Here is an 18974-nt window from a genome sequence, read left to right on the forward strand (position 1 = left end):
AGCTGGAAGTGCCCTTTGGCTGCATGGCACCCAGCAGAGCTGCACTCTGAGGGTCCATCCCAGCCCCCCTCCTGCCCCCCAGGGTTGGGCACTTTTAGAGCTGCAGAGTTCCATGTGTATACAGCCACTGGGATTTGGGGTTCTAATTATCTTCACCCCCCCCTCTTTTTTTGGATAGAGCGCGTGTCGCCTCCTGCTTTATTTCTCTTATGCATATCAATTAAGAAAAAAATTAATTAAAAAAAAAGAAAGTTTCTCTGGGGTTTGGAAAGGAAAAGGAAGGGGGAGCGGCTGCAGACATTCATCCAGCGGGCACATCTTAACTCAGGTAAAAACGGGAAAAAAAAAAAGAAAAAGAAAAAAGAAAACGAAAAAGGAAAGAAAAAGAAAAAAAAAACACAAAAGACCAAAAAAAGAAAAAAGACAAAAAAAAAAAAAAAAAGACAAAGATAAAACCACATTTCTACCTCTGAGAGCGGCGGCTGTGGGCGCTCCGTCCCACGTCCGGCTGAATATTTCAGTTTTGCAAACGTTCAGGTATTGAAACTTTTGATTATTAAAAAAAAAATAATAAAAAAAAATAAAAATAATAATAAAAAAATTTAAAAAAAAAAAGAGAAAATAAAAACACTGAAAGTTTACATTTTATAATAACATTATTATACAGATTGTATTTAAGCTGCAGAATATTTAAGACAATTGTAACCCTGTAAAGTTGATGAGATATTAAAAAAAAAATAATGATAATTAAAAAATAAATGGTTGTGTGAAGTTTGTGTCCCCTCCGCGAGGCTGGGGGGGGTCCCAAGGGGTTCACATAGGAAACCAATGGGGTGAACGGTGCCAGCGGTCCCTGTGCCCTATGGTCCCTATAGGACCCCACGAGGCACCCTGCGCTCACCCACCGACACTCTGACCACGCTGCACCCCGCTCAACTTCCGGCCCAGCTGGCCCCGCCCAGCCGGCGGTGCCGCTTTTGATTGGGCGCCGCGGCGGAAGGGCGGCGCTCTGTGCGCGAGCCGCGCTCTCTCTGGCCCTGGCGGACCGCGAAGATGGCGGCGCCCATGGAGGTGGCGTTGGTGTCGGACGCCGCCGGGCCGCTTTGTAACTGCTCGGTTTGGGAGCTGCATTCGGGTTCCGCCTTGCCCGGTTATCGCGGTGGGAACACCGGACCGCGCGGGTTGGCGCTGCTGGGAGGCGAACACCTGCTGGGAGCCCAGCTGGGCAAGAGCTACATCAACGTGTGGGAGCTGCAGAGGAAGGTACCGGCGGCGGAGGGCGTGGGGAGAGCGGTGGGGGGGCGACCCGAGGAACCCCTCCGTAGGAGTCTCACCCTGCGCTGAGCCCGCCCGGCGTCCCTCTATCCGTAGACCTCTGCCACCTCTATGGTCAGACGCCCCCTCCTTAGGGCCCCCCCGGCCCCATACTGAGATGTCCCCAGGGCCCTCCTGTCGGCAGGGATCTTCATATGGACTCTGGGATCCTCTCCAGGCCCCTCCTTCTGCAGAGCCCCCCCAGCTCTGTGGTGGGAGCCCTCCAGAAGGACCTCCATCTCCATTCCTGCTCTGTATTCTCCGTACAGACATCCCATGGTCATCCTCCCCCTCTTCCTTACAGTCCCCCATCCTGATCAGGTTCCTGAGCCCCCCCTGCATCCCACGAAGCCCCCACATAGTGCTGTTTAGCACTGGATTCCCCTCACCTCCCCCCAGTTCTTGGGGAGAGCCTGGAGCTCCTTTACACTGGAGATCCCCACACATTGCTATAAAACAACTGTTCTCAAAAAGGAATTAATTGTGGGGTTCCCTTCCCCAAATGCAGCCTTGTCCCAGCTGTCCCTGCACTGGGTGGACACTGCTGGGAGCCCCACACTGTGCCCACCATGGGGCAGCAGCACTGCTGGGCTCTGTGCCCCCACGCTGTGGGGTCCCCACACTGAACCCCATGGGGCCCTGATGGTCTTCTCCAGTCTGGGAGGATTTGTCAGAGGAATTATGGAGAAAACCTCTGCCTCAAAACCCCCATCCTGTTCTCTTTATGTTACTGAAAATGGGAAATCTGCAGGCTCACACCTGGAGTGACAGACCAACCCCTCACTGCTCCCCCATCCCTCCAGGACCACCCTATTATCCTGGGACAGGACAGCAGCACAAACCCTTTGCCCTACAGCAGCTCTCTCCCTCTGTTTCTTGTCATTCCCTTCTGTTTTGCTGCAGGGAGCAGCAGCAGCCCATGAGTTTGGGTGCACACACAGCCCCTTCCTTGCTGCAGCTCAGAGTTTGTTCCTGCCTGCTTCAGCTCCCCCAAACCAAGAGCTGATATCAGAGCTTTTTATTTGTCCTCCCAGGCTGTGAGCTCAGATCATCATCTTTTCTTTTTTCTTTCTTTCTTTTTTAATTCATATTATTTTGGTGTAATTCTAGCTTGTCTTCTGCTGAATCTCCAGGATTCCCTTATCACAGAATTTTATCTTACCTTTGGCGCTTGCTGCCTATGGCTGGAGTTGTGTGGATGCAGATGGGAAGAAGGGGAATTTACCTTTTCACTGTGGGCTTAAACAGAAAGCAAAATGCAATCAAGTGGGATTTGTGCAACCTTAGAGACTTCACTTCTCCACTGCCTCTTCTGTGTTCCAGTTTGAGCTGAACCACACTCTGCTTTTTCTTTCCCTCCCCAAATTCCCATTCATACTAAATGGCTGCTGGTTTTTTGTGTGTTTCCAGGACCAGCTCCAGCAGAAGATCATTTGTCCCGGACCGGTGACCTGCCTAACAGCTTCTCCCAACGGGCTCTACATCCTGGCTGGTGTTGCTGAGAGCATCTACCTGTGGGAGGTGAGGAACACAACCTGCCCATGCAGGGCTCACTGTGGAGCTGCTGAGCTCACAACACCTCGAGGCACAGGAATGGGTCTGCATGACACCCATGCTGAGGGTTTTCCAGCACAGTGCTTCCTCTGTCGCCTTTCTGGGCCTGGGGTCTGACTCCTCACATTTGCCATAAGGCTTTGCAGTTATTTGTGGTCATCTTTTGGCATCTTGTTGGTGCTTTTCTTTCTGGCTTCAGAACTGTGCACGGATGAAGCATCAGTTTGAAGGTTCCTATAAATCAGTGAGACCTCCGTGTAGGTTAAAGTGATTTGGATCCGAGGGAAGTGAAAAATCCCAGCAGTCATGGAGAGAAGGTTTGTGGTTAGATCCATAATGGATTAAGAAGGGCTGAAAAGAATGGGAATGTAGAGATTTGCATCCTCTGTGGATAGTGACTGCCCTATGCTGTCAGGTGTGGGTAGATCCATAATAGCTGTGCTGCACAGTGGAGTTGAGGCTTCTCTGGGTCACACACGTTACAGATCCACGCTGGGGCTGCCTGCCCAGCAGTTGTCATAGCAGGGTGGGAGATGAATGTTGCTGGAAGAGGCTGGGTGAGGTTTAGGTCTTTTTGTTTTGGAGCTGCTACAGATGCTTGGTGTTGTGGGCTCGGGTGTTGCTTCCTCAGTGCAGAAACCAAGACTTGGTGTTCATTTAGCATCCCATACTGGCCTTATGTTTGTATGTGACTTGTGAGCTGGATGTCCCTGCAGGTTGATGCACTCTGGTCATCATCCTATTTTCAATTAGTGATGGTGTTTACGTGGGATTACGCTGTGTTCTAAGAGCTTCACCAAGTAAATAAAAGAACACAGCTTGTTCCTTGCCCCAGGGTTAAAGACCAGTATGTCTAACCTGTAAACCTCAGTCTTGGGGGAATGGTTTTGAGCCTTATTACGTGGGTGGCTCTATCTTAATTCATCAAGGAACGCTGGGGCTGAGACTGCAGCAAGTGGGAGTTGCTTGCTTGTGATGCTCTGAGCTGGTTTCTGCTCTGCTTCATCTGCAAAGCGTGGTCCTTTCTCCTTGCTTCCAGTTAGCCTTGCCTTGGCAGCGTTTCGGAGCAGCTGGCAGCAGTGGGTGATGGCAGAGCAAACAGGCACGCGTTGGAGAGGCCGCATGCAAACCATCATAGAGCTGGAAATGGGATCCAAGAGCCCCAGTTACCCACCTTGCTCTGCAGAACTCGTTCACTGTTGAATCGCAGTTTGCTTTTATTTTTAGGTATAATTCAGACGATGAGAGGGAGTTGATTCTGTTCTTTTCTATGGTGCTCCCTCGCCACCTCCTTAGCTCCCTTCCTATCAGCAGCGTTGCCTTCTAATAAGAAAAGCTCTGAGTTTAGGGAACTCTTTGTCCACGCTGGAGGTCCTCTTGGTCTCAGAGCACTCACCCTGGCTGGAATGCAGCAGCCCTCTGTGGCTTTGTAACCCCTGCAGCCGTCGCGTGCCTTCAAACTGAGCGCTGAGATGCCACGGGAGGTTGGAGGAAGCCATCAGAGCAATGCTAACAATAAACAGGAAATCTTTACTGTGTGCTTGACCAGAGAAACTGCAGTGCTGTCACCGGATTCCAGAGCCACCGTGGGCAAGACCTGCTCAAACTGCTTCTTGCTGTGTTTACTCCTTGCTGAGTGTTCTCCTGCCCTTTCCTCAGGTCTCCAATGGAAACCTCCTGGCCATCCTGAACCGACACTACCAGGACCTCACATGCCTCTGCTTCACTGATGACAGCAGCCACTTTCTCTCGGGGGCAAAGGACTGCCTGGCGCTGGTGTGGAACTTGTACAGGTAACAGTGGCCCCAAGGACATCTTGGTCTGCTCGTTCTGGGAGCAGAGAGCATCTGGGCAAGGAATGCAGCATGAGATCAGCCACCACATCCTGGAGGCAGGATCGGCTCTGCTTAAGCCTACATCTCTAAGCTGTCCTTAAAGCTTACTAGTGGTGATGAGTCTGTGCCTTCCTTAGGCAAGTTGTTCCAGTGTTATCCTATCGCAGCATATCCCTCTGACTGCCTTTCTCCTTTTTAAAGGGTGGGTTGTGCCCTTCCCCAGGCAATGGCAGCTGAGCGCTCTGTCCCCTGGGGTGGGGGATCTCTCTGGTGCCCGCTCTTCTTGTGCTGTGGCTGCTGACAGACTTCTGCCTTCAGCTCGATTCCTACACGCACCAGCTCTCCCTCACAGCCGCTTTACTTTGGCATCCCCAGCACTGCTGACCCTTTTCTGTGTTCTCTCCCCTCCAGCGTTCTACAGGCAGAGCCCTCCCAGATCCCAGACCCTCGCCACGTGTGGTCCCGACACAGCCTCCCCATCACAGACATGTGCTGTGGCTTTGGAGGACCTTTGGCACGAGCTGCCACCGCGTCCCTTGACCAGACAGCAAAGGTAAGGCTTGGATCAGTCTGGACAAAAAAGTGTCCCAGAGGTGTGCACGCCCCAGAGGGTTAAAGCTGAATTTCTGCAGAGCTGTCCGTGCGGGTTGCAGTCGCTCAGTTTTTTGGCTGCCTCTGTGATGAGTCAGAGCTGCCAGCCCTAATGAGTTTTGCCTCTCCAAACACCAGCGGTTTCTCTGCTCCTGCCCTCAGACCGGGGCTCCTCATGCTTTGTCATCTCTATTGTCCCTGGAGGGTGTGGGGATCATTTCCTCTCATCTCCCTTTGCTGCTGTCCCTTCCATCTGGAAGGACGTGGAACACAGAGCTGGCTCCTTTAGGCACAACCAACTCCAGAGCTGGAGCTGGGAGGGATCCACCCTGGGAGATGAGATGGGTACAGGAAGGTCAGGGGCTGGTTCAGAGCTGCTGAGGAGCCTCGTTGCCTCCAGAGACTCATTTGGATTCTGTCTTGGTTAGTGTGGAATTTAGCAAGTGACCCAGGGCAGGTCAGCTTGTGCCTCAGTTTCCCCATCCACAGTGGGATGGGGTGCTGGTCCGTGCTGCCAGCTTGCTGCTGGGCATGTCAGTGCTGGTAAGCAGCAGCGTGTTCTTCCAGTCAAGCAGTGAATGCTTAAGCCCCTAATTCTCCTGCATTGTCTTATTCCAGCTCTGGGAAATCTCATCCGGGGAGCTCCTGCTTTCAGTCCTGTTTGATGTGGGGATCATGGCTGTTACCCTGGACCTCTCAGAGTATCACATGTTCTGCGGTGGCATGGATGGATCCATATTCCAGGTTGACCTCTGTGCCTGGGTGAGTGCTGGGGGCTGCAGGGCTGCTTGGCGCTGCCATTGTGTGGCACTGTGAGCCACTGCCACCTCCTTCCTGTGTGACAGTGTGATCTGTCAGGGAACCCCTGTGTTCCCCTGCACCTCCTCTGCCCTGTCCAGACACACCAATGAATCTGCTGCCTTCAGTCTTGCTGAACTCAATCCCCTCTCACTCTTCCTTCCATCCTCCACTTCTGCAGCCAGTCCAGAGAGACCGGACCTTCCAGACAGAGCGGGAGAATGGGAAGATCTTCAAAGGGCACAGGTGAGATACCAGACATACCTGCCACGTATTTCACTGCCCACCTCACTGGTTTCTGGCAGACCTTGGGTCATGCTGGGTTTAAACATCCCTTCCCCATTCCAGGAACCAGGTGACGTGTCTGTCCGTCTCCACGGATGGCAGCCTGTTGCTTTCTGGCTCACACGATGAAACGGTGCGGCTATGGGACATCCAGAGCAAGCAGTGCCTGAAGACGATGAATCACAAAGGTAGGCATGCCCTTATCTCCACGATCCTTTCCTCCTTGTCTGTTAAAAGCTGCTGCTGTTTTGCTCTGACGCTGCCCTCGGCAATTCAGGCATTTCTATGCTGCTTGTTTCACCCTCTTGGGAAGGGCAGAGGCATTAAAGGGATGCCTTAGCTGTCTGGAGTGGGGTTTTGACCTTGCCCACGTCTGTTAACAAGCTCTCTGTGCACTGTCAGAAAGTGAGTCACAGATTTCACCCAGCCGTTGAGGAAGTCCAGGATCTTGTTTTCCAAAGGGAGCAATTCTCCCAGGCACACCCGAGCACTTGAGGAGGAAACGAGAGGGGGAGAACATGTCTGAAGGAGAAACCGTGGCCTCAGCAGCAGGCACCCATGAGCTCATTAGGTCTGAATAGAATCCGATATCAGCAGGCTGGGATTTCAGGCAAATGGCTCCAATAAACCACACAGACCAAAGCTTGGCAGTGAGGTGCCTCAGAGCAGTGGGTGATTTAGCCCTGGTGTTGCAGGCGGTGAGATCCAGGCTGTGTGCAGACCCATTCCTTCTTTCCTTCTGCTTTTCTGCCAGGGACCTGCTGCAGCAGCCATGCAGCCTTGCCCTGCTAGCAGTAGGAGAGAAAGCAGGCAAAACTTGAGCTGTGTGAATCATCAGAGGAGAGGTGGCCAAACTTTCACTGCAAGCTGAACATTAAAACCCTCCTCAAGCCTGCAAGGGAGCACAGTCAGACAACAAGCCCCTGCAGCGCCGTGCTGCTGGGTGCTAGGGCTGGAAGGCGAGGGGCTTTTTGCATCCTGTGCAGGCTGGCTTCTTCCTACAGGCTGGGAGTGGGCATCCCCAGCAGTGCTGGCACCATTACCACCCCGCTGATGCCTGGATGTTTCATCTGAGCGTGGGAGCAGCGTGGCAGTGGGATGTAATGCAGGAGCTGTACTGTGGGGAGCACAGGAACAGGGGCTCTGTGCTGGGACCTGGCATCCCACCAATTCTCCTTTGCTTTTCTGCATCAGGAACGTGGGACTCCTGTCCCTGAAGCTGCCTCTCTCCTGGAGCTGTCCCAGCAGTGGGCTTCCTGCTCCCGGGCTGTGTTCTCCCCTTTGCCTTCCCCTCTGCCTCTCCAAGCTGCAGCGCAGCCCTCCTGGCAAGGTCTGTTCCATGCTGCTGCTCTGCTGCCCCTCCAGCAAGTTCCCTTTACGAGGAGAAGCTGACATGGGCTTCTCTGCCACAGCTGACATGACAGCCACCCCCGGCCTGCTGTGCTCTGGACAATGACGTCCTTCTGCTCACAGGGGCAAAGGAGGCAGCTGCAGGCAAAGGAGAAACCAGTGGCCTCCCCACATGACGGTGCTGGAAATAGATGAGAGGAACTGGACGTGGCTCAGGGCTGGAGAGGAGCGTGGCTGTGCTGGCAGGAAGGATGCAGGGGGCTTCTCCAAGGTTTGCTTGTCCTTGGCTAGGGCAGAGCGCAGGAAGAGAGACGGGCACTGAGGAGCTGTGCTGCTGCTGGTAATGAGCTGTGACTGCTGGGCCAAGGGCTGCTCTCTGCCTCTGCAGAGCATCTGCCACTGTGTGCACAGGTACTGCTGCACAGGGAGCCTGCACACCTCTGAGCCAGTGGGCCGTGGTGGGAGCCCTGCCCCCAGAGCTCACTGGACCTCAGTTCCCTCGTCGTGCCAGCGCTGTTCTTGGTGACACAGGCTGTCTCTGAGGACTGCCTCAAACGAGGCAGTGTGGGTGTGCTCCATCTGAGTCCATCCTGCTGGCACCACCTTGGAGCTGGGTTATTTATTCTCCCTCAGTCCCATGCTGGCAGGACATTACTCACTGCCCAGTGCTGAGCTGTCCCTGCTGATTGGGTTGGAGGGGGTGAGCTGGGCTGGCTCTGCTGGAAGGGTCTGTGCCTCAGTGGTGACCAGATCTGGGGGCTCATGAGCTAGTTCTGAGATCTTATCCCTGCACCTTTCTTGCTCCCTTCTTCTAAATAACCCCCGGTGAGCCAGAGGTGGTAATCTCACTAATGGCTGTTTTCATTACCAGCAGCAAGCTTCTTTTTTAGGGAGGGAGCAGTGGTTTGTTCCAGCAAAGCGTTGGCAAGGAGCAGCTGCAGAGGGCAGCCTGGGACTCCTGGCTGAGCACCTTCTGGACAGAGTGTGTAGCAGAGCATTGGTCTGTGGGCCAGGACCCAGTGTGCAAGGAGGGCTGAGCTTTGGGGCCATCTCTGCTCTCACTTGGGCTGCTGATCTTTCCACTTCAGAGGTGCTTCCTTAGCACAGACCCAGAGCATCGGGCTGCTCCAGCCCCCAGGCCTGGGCTTCTTCCCTGCTGTGCAGCTTTCTGTGCCTGTGGTGGCAGCCTGCCTTCGCTCAGGTGCATCTGGATCCTTTTAACCTTTCCCTTTGTGCGGTCGAGTTGAGGTGGGGAAGATGGATGGCCAGGATTTATGAGCAGTGCTGGAGCTCCATTCACACACGAGCCTGGGGCTGGGGGGGGGGGGGGGGCTGAGAGCCACAGGGGCCGGAGGTCCTGCAGCCAATGCAGGGATATGGGGAGCAGTGGGAATTTGAGTGTGAGCTCGCAGCGGGGGACGGAGGGGGCTGCTGACAGAAAGCAGCAGCCTGTGTGGGTAAATGTAGTAATTAAAGCGCTCGTTAGCTCTGCCAAACGAGTGCATGTGATAGATCATTACCAGGAGGCAGCAGCGTGAGCCGCAGGGGCTGACGGATGGCTGATGCTGCAGAGGATGGGTGGATCGCTGGGGGGGGGGGATACGGTGTGTCCCTGGGGCTGAGAGCTGTGCTGTCCCACTGTGCTGGGGGGTGAACAGATCCTGGCTCCTGCAGCTGCCATCTACCCCTCCAGCTGTGTTTGTTCTGCCCAAGAAACATGCTGGGGGGCTTGGGGGGGAGATGGAGAAGTGACCCATCCTCACCTCTCTGTCGTCCCTCCCCTTGCCCCTCAGGTCCGGTTACGAACGCCTTCATAGTGCTGGCTCCAGCCAACATGCTCAACCCAGATGGGAAACCCAGCGTGCCTCTTCCTAAATTCAGCAAGCACCTCTATGGCACTGAAAGCACTGATGAGCAGGGCAGCGAGGGAGTGACGCTGCGCCTCGGGCTGCACCAGCAGGTACTGGGCAGGAGGAAAGCATTGGGGGGAGGGTTTGCATGGGGGGGGATGCAGGATTCTCCCCCAGCTTGATGTCTGCAGCTCCTTGGGGTCTGGTGAGCTCCCCTTGTGCCGCTGGGGAAGGACCTGGTGGCCTTCTTGTTTGTGGAGTAATGCACAGAGGGCGGTGAGGGTTCCTGCAGTGGGTCTGGGGCTGGTAGGATGGTGGCTCGATGGCTTAGAGTGAGGCAGAGGATAGGGCTCACAAGGCCTGAGCTGACTGGAGCATTCCCAGCTCCTGGGAAAGTGTGGGCTCATCCCTGCACAGAACTGCGTCCCATGAGTGCTTCCCTTTCCTCTCTCCTCTCTCTGCCTGTCCTGATGCTGCTCAGCTCCCCCCGGTTCTGTTTCCTAAAGCTGTTGGACTGCCCTGATGGAGCTCAAGTCCTGCCAGGCACTGCCCCTGCTCTCAGCTGCCCCTGGGCTGCTCTTGGCTGCAGGAGAGTCACTCCAGGTCTGAGGCACTGCAGGGCTCTGGCTGCATCCCCTGGAGGCCACCCCTGTGCCAGCTGTGGTGGCATGGAGGAGCTGGAGCTCTGCTGCACTGAGTCCTGCAAGCTGAGATCCTCTACTGAGCATCTTCTTTTTTTCTTCTTTCTTTCTTTCTTTCTGTTTTTCTTTTTCTTTTTCTTTTTTTTTTAACCAGAGGCTTTTCCCCCACTCCATAAAGTCCATTCTCCAATGCAGTGAAATCCATTCTCCCTCCCTTTGTGCTCCCCTTGCAGTCCTGGCTGGTGCAGTCATTTGTCCTCCCTGCCTGGTGCTGTGATGTGGGCTCTCTCTGCTGTATGTCAGTGCTGAGCCCCAGCCTGGCCACCCCCAGGCACAGGGACTGTCCTGTGCCACGAATGCTCACGGGCTCACTGCCATCCCAGTCTGTCTGTCCCTGTCCTGTTTGCCAGCAGCCCCAGAGCTTTTCCCTCCTCTGTCAGCATCTGTCCCTGGGAGAAGTGACAGCACTGTCCCTGCTGATGGATGAGCTCCATGCAGCGCGGTGTCAGCCCAACCAGGAGGGACTGTTTGCCTGCAGCTCAGCAGAGGGGCTGGAGCTGATTTCTGATGTCAGCATGCCAGCAGCATGGTGTTGGGGGGAGCAGCAGTAATATAATAAACCCAGAGCCTTGTGCTGTCCTCCAGGCTTCCTCTGCTGTCAGACCCTTGCATTGGCACCCTCAGGGGACTTTTTTGGGACCCCTCCCCAAGCACAGGCTTTTTCTGTTTTGGAGAGAGGTTGCAGCCATGCTCCGCTGCTACGAAGGATGTTGGCCGTACCCATGGCACTGCTTCCTTTTTGCTTTGCTGAGTGGAGGGGACAGGGGACATCTTCACCTTCCACCACAGTGTGCCCTGTGCTGGGGCTGCTGGGGGAGGGCCCAGGTCCTCTGTATCAATGGTTTCCATCTGGTCCTTGCAGGAGTCTGGGGAGAGCTATCTAGAGAAGGCTGAGAAGATGTACTCTCAGATGTGCTCAACGAGAGAAAAGGTGAGAGCTGCTCTGGGGGGAAAAAGGGGTGGAGAGGCACTTTGTCCTGAGGCAGATCCTTCCAGGGCTCCTGTGGCAGCAGAGCTGTTCCTCAGGGCGCTGTGCAGAGCTGGGATGGGGGAACAAATCCTGGAATGCTCTGATGGTGTCGGAGGGACTGCAGCTTTTGGAGGGGAGATGAAGAAGGGAGGGGATGGAATGGTTTGGGATGGGCTGCTGTCCTGGTGAGCGCCAACCTCAGCTTGCTAGAACTGAGCCCCAGGTCCTTGACGTTCTTCCGTCGCATTTTTCTACCACAGAACCTGATGGGAGACCAGGAACATCTGACGATCCAGGTGAGCAAGCTGGAAGAGGAGGTGAGCACCCTCCGGAAAATCAACAAGAACCTCTTTGACTTCTCCGCTCGCATCATCACCAAGCCAGCCAAATGAGGAGGCAGCCCCCAGCCCTCCCCCCGCCCCTCTGCCTCTCTCTGCCCAGCTCCTGGGGAAGAACAGCCAGCCCATGGGCACACGCAGACGGGCAAGCACGTGTGGTTCACATCCTCACCAGCGCCTGTCAGGCCACGTAACACACCAAGGAGCGTTTGCCCACTCCCTCTGGCCTCCCTTTGACCACACAGGACTGAGATGGGGCACGGGGGCCGTGGGGGCTGCATGTGGTCCCAGCTGGCTGCCTGCAGGATGGCGCAGGGATGGGGCTGAGCAGTGCAGCTGCAGTGCAGACAACTGCGGGCAGAGCGTCCCCGCCTGCGCTGCCCTTCGGGATGCAGCTCCTGCTCTTCTCCTCTCTCTTCCCCTGGCCTTTTTATTGTTTCTTTTTGTTACACGACCCTGCGGCGCAGACAGAAAATTGGGTTTTTTCACCTCTCTGAATGCCAGTTTGAGATTGGATTTTAGAGACACCTTCTGCCCACCCCTGGCTGGGAGATGCTGCTCACTGGACCCTTTTGCATCCCCGACCCCGCTTGGGGCTCAGTTTTGCTCCCATGCAGCGGGGGCTGTGCAGCTCCTGCCCTCTCTTGGGCACCCCCAGCCATCAGTGGGGGCACTGAACCTGAAGCTGTGGGCCCTGCACCCCTCGGGGGGCTCTGTGTGTGTCTGGGCAGGGGAAGCATGGTGCTATTTCCGATCTCGTATGTTGACAATTTATATATATTTGGATCCAGCTATTTTGTTTTCCACGGTGTTCTGGGGAAATCAGCCTTTTGTATTGTCACTAGCATGGCAGTGGGGGTGTTGTGGGTTTTCTTTAGGTTTATTTTTTACATAAAAGATTTGTTTTTTATAGTGAAAGGTGCCTGAGGTTTCTCTTGACTCCTCCCCCACCCCCCCAGTCACTTGCTGTTGCATACTCAATGCTGCCAGCAGGAAGGTGAGTTCTCATCCCTTCGGAGCCATTGAGCCATCCTCCCCCCCGAGCTCCCTCCCTGAGCCTCCAGAAGCCCCCAAAACATCCACGTGCCCCGGATCTGTGCTCCTGTAGCACAGGATGCTGTGGCAGAGGGCTCACATTGCAGCAAGGAGCAGCAGTTGGCAGTGGTGATCCTGCTGCCCTCCTCCCCCTGCTTTGCCTTGCAGCCCCCGGGGGCTTTTTGGGGCTGGAGCAGGGGCACCGTGTGCGGGATCTCAGGGCACAGCTGTCCCCATTTGCCCCGGCACACCACAACTGATTTCAAATGCACTTCAATAACACAAGTGGCCGTGCAGCTCGCTCCGATGCCAGCTCGTTTAGATAATGCTTTTAGCTTAATAAGCCACATTTCTCTTTTTCTCTCCCTCCCTCACTCCTTCCCTTATGACATTTGGGATCGACGTCGATCAACTGCAGCACGGAGCAGCGCGCAGAACCCGGCCTTTGCGGGGACGGCCCCCAACCGCCCCGGGGCTGCATTGCTTCGAGCGCAGCTCCGCTCCGAGCCTTCCGCCTCCCTCTGCTCCCTCTGCCACTCGGGCCCCGCACATCGGCCCCTCACACGGGGGTCGGGAGCTGCGGGGCTGCTCTTTGCCAGGGCTGTCCCAGCTCCCTCCCCCGCGCTGATCTCCGCTAAAGGAACTCATTAGCTCTGACTCATTACATTTGTCTGATGATCAATATTTTTTTTTGCCAGCTGCTCCTTGGCTTTCTCGTTCGGTTTTCTTTTCCTTATTAATGTAGTGCAGCCTCTCCCTCCCCACCTCCCCGGCAGCGCAGCGTTCTGGCATCGAGCGATCCTCGCACCGCACCGCACCGCCTCATTTTCGGGGTCTCCGCTTTGCACCGCGACGGCTCCAGGATGGCCGTGGGGGGGGCCGGGGGTCTCCTCCATCCGATTCCGGGGGATGCGCGTCCCCACTCGGGCGCTGCGGGGCGGGCGGGGCTCGGGAGGCCTCCCGGCGGCTCCGCTCCCCCCAACCGCGCTCGGAGCTGCGGGGCCGCTCCCGCTCCGTCCCGTCCCGCCCCGCCGAACGGAGCTGCCCCCGCCCCCGGCCCGCCCCGGCCCGCCCCGTCCCGGCCCGACGGGCGCAGCGCGGGGCCCCATGGAGGGGCTGCGGGCGCTGTGGCTGCTGGCGGCCGCGCTGGGGGCTGCGGGGGGACACCCGCATCCCTGCCGCGGTCCGAGCCGGCCCGGCCCCGCCGTGCGTCTGGGAGCGCTGCTGCCCTCCGCCTCCTCCGGCCCCGTCCGAGCCGCTCTGTCTGGTGGGGGTCCCGGGGCGGTGCTGCCGTACAACCGCAGCCTGGAGGTGGTGGCGGGCCGTCCGGCGGCGCGGGATCCGGCCTCGCTGTTGCGGTGGCTGTGCGGGGCTCTGCTGGGGCGAGGCGTGGCGGCGGTGCTGGCCGTGCCGCGATCCCGCCGCGAGCTGCTCCAGATCGACTTCTTCGCCGCGGCTCTGCGCGTTCCCTTCGTCAGCGTCGTCGGCAGCGGCCGCGCTCCGCCGTTCCGCTCTCAGGTGAGTGCCCGTCCCCGAACTGGGAGCGCTCCGTCCCGGCCCCGCACTCCTTCTCCATTCTAATGCCGTCCCGGCTCCTCTACGCCATCATCCCTGCTCCATCCCACCCCTATCCCTGCCTACCTCCGTCCCCATCCCGGCTCCATTCCAGACCCCATCCCAGCCCCAATCTCCACCCTTATCCCGCTCTCATCTCGTCTCTGTCCCAACTCTATCGTGGTCCCCATCCTGGAGGAGTCAATCAGGGCTCCTCAGCTTCATCCCGGACCCCATCCCACCCTTGTCCTGGCTCTTTCCCAGGCTCCATCACAGCTTTGTCCCAACCCAATCCCACTTCTCAGTCCGAGATAGCCTAGGATGTGTGATGTCCACGCTCTCCCATGCCAGATGAGCAGAGCCCCAGCCCTGTGTCCCTGGGGTGGATTTGTTCCCCTCCCTTCCCTTAGCCGCCTCCCCTCTGCAGTTAGATCCCGTCCACTTGAGGCTTCGTAGCCTCAGGAGCATTTGGGCTCCCTTCACCTGTTGTAGGGCTCAGCCACAGCTCTGCTCCATTGCTGGGAAGGTGACTCCATGTCCCAGCATGCAGTGGCTGTGTGCTGGCTGTGTCCTCGCAGTGCCTGCATGGGGCTGGGGGCCACACACAGCCCACGGTGCTGGCAGCCCCCACCCTCCAGCGCGGGCACTGGGCGCTGCTCCTCAGCACTGCACCACATTCATGGGCTCTGCATGCCTGCAGTGCTGCATCAGCAGCGGGGAGGTGGGGGGAGCCACGGCCTCAGTCCACGCTGCTGCTGGGGAGCGGAGCTGGGGGGGAGGTGGGACAAACAGCAGAGGGTCACCTGCTGTCCTATGTGCCCGCAGAGCCCCTTCCACTTCCACATGGACCGGCAGAGCTCGCTGGAGACGCTGGCAGAGGTGCTGGCGAGCATCCTGCAGGCCCACGAGTGGCGCGAGGCCACGCTGGTGCTGTGCCGCCCCTGGGATGTCACCGCCTTCCTCGACCGTGCACAGCTCTCCCTGCACACTGTGCTGGATCTCCGCTGCCTGCATGAGCCCAGGGCTGAGCGGTGCCTCCGGCAGCACCGGGAGCGTCTGGGAGCCCTCTCCGGCCCCACGTTGGTGCTGGGCTGCGACTTGCGGCGCGCACGGCGGCTCTTCAGGGCGGCGGAGCGTGCAGGGCTGAGGGCTCAGGAGGTTTGCTGGGTGCTGGGCTCCCCGCTGCACGCCGCCGAGTTGCAGGGTGAGGGGCTGCCCGGGGGGCTGCTGGCCTTTGGGGAGGTGGGCGCTGCACCGCTGGAGGCCTTTGTGCGTGACGCCGTGGAGTTGGTGAGCCGTGCCATCGGCGGCGCCGCCGCTGTGCGTCCCGACCTCGCGCTCAACCCCCCCATGGTGAACTGCAACGACCGCAGCGGGGACAGCGCTGAGTCCTCAGGGCGCTTCCTGACCCGGTGAGCACCACGCTGCCGCTCCCCCATCCCCCTGCCCTGCCCTCCCCAGCGAAGACCCCTCTGTGACCCCCTGCTCCCCACAGGTTCCTATCCAACACATCTTTCCACGGGCGGACGGGGTTGGTGCGGGTGCAGGACGGGACGCGGGTGCAGACGGAGCAGCAGTACCGTGTGTGGAGCCTTCAGCGCGACCTGCAGGGACGGCCTGCCTGGGTGACAGTGGGCACGTGGCAGCACGGCAAGCTGCAGCTGGAGGAGGGCGCGTGGCAAAGCCACCTCCAGCGCAAAGCACCCCCAGAAGGGAACGGCGGCACTCGTGCGCGGCTGCGGGTGGTGACGCTGGTGGAGCATCCCTTCGTCTTCACACGAGAGGTGGATGAGGATGGGAGCTGCCCCGCCGGGCAGCTCTGCCTGGACCCCGGCACCAATGACTCGGCCGTGCTGGATGCGCTCTTTGAGGAGCTGAGCGCTGAGAACGGCTCTGTGCCGCGGGAGTACAAGAAGTGCTGCTACGGGTACTGCATCGACCTGCTGGAGCGGCTGGCCGAGGACGTGCCCTTTGACTTCGAGCTCTACATTGTGGGCGATGGGAAATACGGCGCATGGAAGAACGGGCGCTGGACGGGGCTGGTGGGGGACCTGCTCAGCGGCACAGCCCACATGGCCGTCACCTCCTTCAGCATCAATTCAGCACGCAGCAAAGTCATCGACTTCACCAGCCCCTTCTTCTCCACCAGCCTGGGCATCCTGGTGAGGACCAAGGACACGGCGTCGCCCATCGGGGCCTTCATGTGGCCCCTGCACTGGACCACGTGGGTGGGCATCTTTGTGGCCCTGCACATGACCGCACTCTTCCTCACCCTTTACGAGTGGAAGAGCCCCTACGGAATGACCCCCCACGGCCGCAACCGCATGAAGATCTTCTCCTACTCCTCAGCCCTCAACCTCTGCTACGCCATCCTCTTTGGGCGCACCGTCTCCAGCAAGACGCCCAAGTGCTGCACCGGCCGCTTCCTCATGAACCTCTGGGCCATCTTCTGCCTCCTGGTGCTCTCCAGCTACACGGCCAACCTGGCGGCCGTCATGGTGGGCGAGAAGACCTTCGAGGAGCTCTCGGGCATCCACGACCCCAAGGTGGGAGCTCCGCTTGGCTGCCTCATGGGGGTGGGAGGGGCAGGACGGGGCTGGGTTTGCCCTGTGGCTGCCCACAGGGATGTCCTTACCGGACGCCTTGTAGGAGCTGCTGCTTCACTGGGGGGTCCCAGCCCCTCCTGCCCGGAGCCCTTGACCCATGGGGGGGTTCTGACACCGTGGTGCCCCTTCCAGCTGCACCACCCCTCGCAGGGTTTCCGCTTTGGCACCGTATGGGAGAGCAGTGCTGAGGAGTACATCAAGAAGAGCTTCCCCGAAATGCATGGGCACATGTGGCGTTACAATGCCCCCACCACCCCCGCCGGTGTCACCATGCTCAAGTGAGGGTCAGGAGCACAGGGAGGTGGAGGGGGGGACCGTCCTGTTCCCCTCTGTCTGCACACCCCGAGCCCGGGGGAGCGGCCCCCCCTGAACCCCCTGCATTGACACAGGACGGAACCCCCCAAGCTCAACGCCTTCATCATGGATAAGTCCCTGCTGGACTACGAGGTGTCCATCGACTCCGACTGCAAGCTGCTCACCGTAGGGAAGCCTTTTGCCATTGAAGGTGGGCAGGTGCACAGCGCTGCGGCTGCGGGGGGATCCCTGGGTACTGGGGGGGGGGGTGAGCCCCAGTCCCAGCGCTGCCTCTTTCCCCCCTGCTGTGGGGGCCAGGCTACGGCATCGGCCTCCCCCAGCACTCACCGCTGACCTCCAAGCTGTCGGAGTTCATCAGTCGCTACAAGTCAGCCGGTTTCATGGACCTGCTGCACGACAAGTGGTACCGCATGGTGCCCTGCGGCAAGCGCGTCTTCGCTGTCACTGAGGTGGGGCAGCCGGACCTGGGGGGGGTGGGAAGGGGGGCTCTGCTGGTGTCCCCTCCCCCCCTCCACACAGACACTGCTGACCCCATCAATCCCACAGACCCTGCAGATGGGGATCTACCATTTCTCGGGGCTGTTTGTGCTGCTGTGCATCGGGCTGGGCGGGGCGTTGCTCACCTCGCTGGGGGAGCACGCCTTCTATCGCCTCATCCTGCCCCGCATCCGCCGCCAGAAGCGGTTCAGCTACTGGCTGCACACCAGCCAGGTGAGGAAGAGGAGGGCGCTGCCTTCCTCCCTCCTCCCCACAACCCCCACCTCCTTCATCGCCCCTCTTTGCGCCCCGCAGAAAATCCACCGCGCTCTCAACATGGGCACGGAAGAGCAGAGGAGGCAGAAGCTGAGCCTGGAACAGAGGTAAAGCGCGGCACGGGCAGCGGCGCCGCTCTCCTGCTCCCCCCAGCCCCGGGGAGGCAGAGGAGCCTCCCGGCCCCAACCTTCTCTCGCCCCCCAGGCGCAGCCCCCAGCAGAACCCGGCACCCGAACGGAAGGAGGTGCGCAGGGTGCGCTTTCAGCTGGACACCAGCGAGGAGCCCCCAGGGCCTCCCAGCAACGGGTTGGTGCAGGGGGAGCGGGCAGGGGGCGAGAGGGAGCTGCAGGAGCTGGAGGAGAAGATCGAGGCGATGCGGGAGCAGCTGCGTGCGGCGCTGCTGAGGAAGAGCGAGTTGGTGTCAGCGCTGGGTACAACGAGGGGCCCAGGAGCGGAGCAAAGCCAGGAGGACAGGTGAGCACGAGGGGTTTTAAAGCGCGTAACAGGAGAAAAACCAAGCCTGCGTTTTCTCTTCCAGCTGCACTGTGAAAGCGGCAGAGTAGAGCTGACAGCTCTGCCCCACGGCCAGCTCCCAGCCCTGCCCCAGCACGGCAGCCTACAGGGCTCAGCAGCCACGGGAGACCCCCACGCTCCGAGCCGAGGAGGAAGGAGCAGCCCCAGGGTCAGGGCTGAGATCCCAAACCCCGGAGAGGCAGCGGCAGGGAGCTGACATCACACCGAGCTCCGGAGCCACAGCCAGAGAGCGCGGCCCCCTGGGGCAGAGGGACGGACAGCAGCAGTGCCGGCCCTTCCTCGGGCTGCACGGAGCAGAGCCCAGCCTCAGCGCCTCCCTCCGAGGCAGCGGAGGAAAGAACTGAGTCCAAACGCAAGAGAGCAGGGGCAGCTGTCAACAGCCAGGGATGCCCCAGGCCCGTCTTCCCTCCGTGCAGCCCTCACTTGTGCAGAGGTTGCACTGCTGAGCACAGCAGCCAGGCCTGAGCTCAGCCCTCCTCCAGGATCCTCACATCGCCTTCCAGCAGAACCCCATCCCAGTGCTAGCAGGACATGAGAGCAGCACCAAGCAGCTGTTAGATATAATATTTATTATTATATACAAACACATTT

General features: G+C 58.7%; 2 protein-coding genes across 2 annotated transcripts; both read left to right on the forward strand.

Annotated features, from left to right (window-relative positions):
• Positions 1-1053: 1053 nt before the first annotated feature.
• On the forward strand, positions 1054-11640 carry WDR18 (WD repeat domain 18; the record flags this gene model as incomplete). Its single annotated transcript, XM_079546813.1, has 10 exons — positions 1054-1263; positions 2725-2835; positions 4528-4661; positions 5115-5256; positions 5913-6056; positions 6274-6338; positions 6441-6565; positions 9521-9687; positions 11141-11209; positions 11509-11640. The coding sequence occupies 10 exons, from the start codon at positions 1054-1056 to the stop codon at positions 11638-11640; spliced, it is 1299 nt and encodes a 432-aa protein (XP_079402939.1).
• Positions 11641-13728: 2088 nt separating this feature from the next.
• On the forward strand, positions 13729-18727 carry GRIN3B (glutamate ionotropic receptor NMDA type subunit 3B; the record flags this gene model as incomplete). The annotated part of the gene is made up of 10 exons (XM_079546767.1): positions 13729-14139; positions 15001-15587; positions 15671-16721; positions 16914-17059; positions 17171-17286; positions 17394-17545; positions 17643-17807; positions 17889-17956; positions 18054-18323; positions 18439-18727. 10 exons carry the CDS (start codon positions 13729-13731, stop codon positions 18725-18727), a joined length of 3255 nt encoding a protein of 1084 aa, XP_079402893.1.
• Between the last annotated feature and the right edge of the window lie 247 nt (positions 18728-18974).

Source organism: Tetrao urogallus, assembly GCF_951394365.1.
Source record: "Tetrao urogallus genome assembly, chromosome: 25".
Taxonomy (NCBI): Eukaryota; Metazoa; Chordata; class Aves; order Galliformes; family Phasianidae; genus Tetrao; species Tetrao urogallus.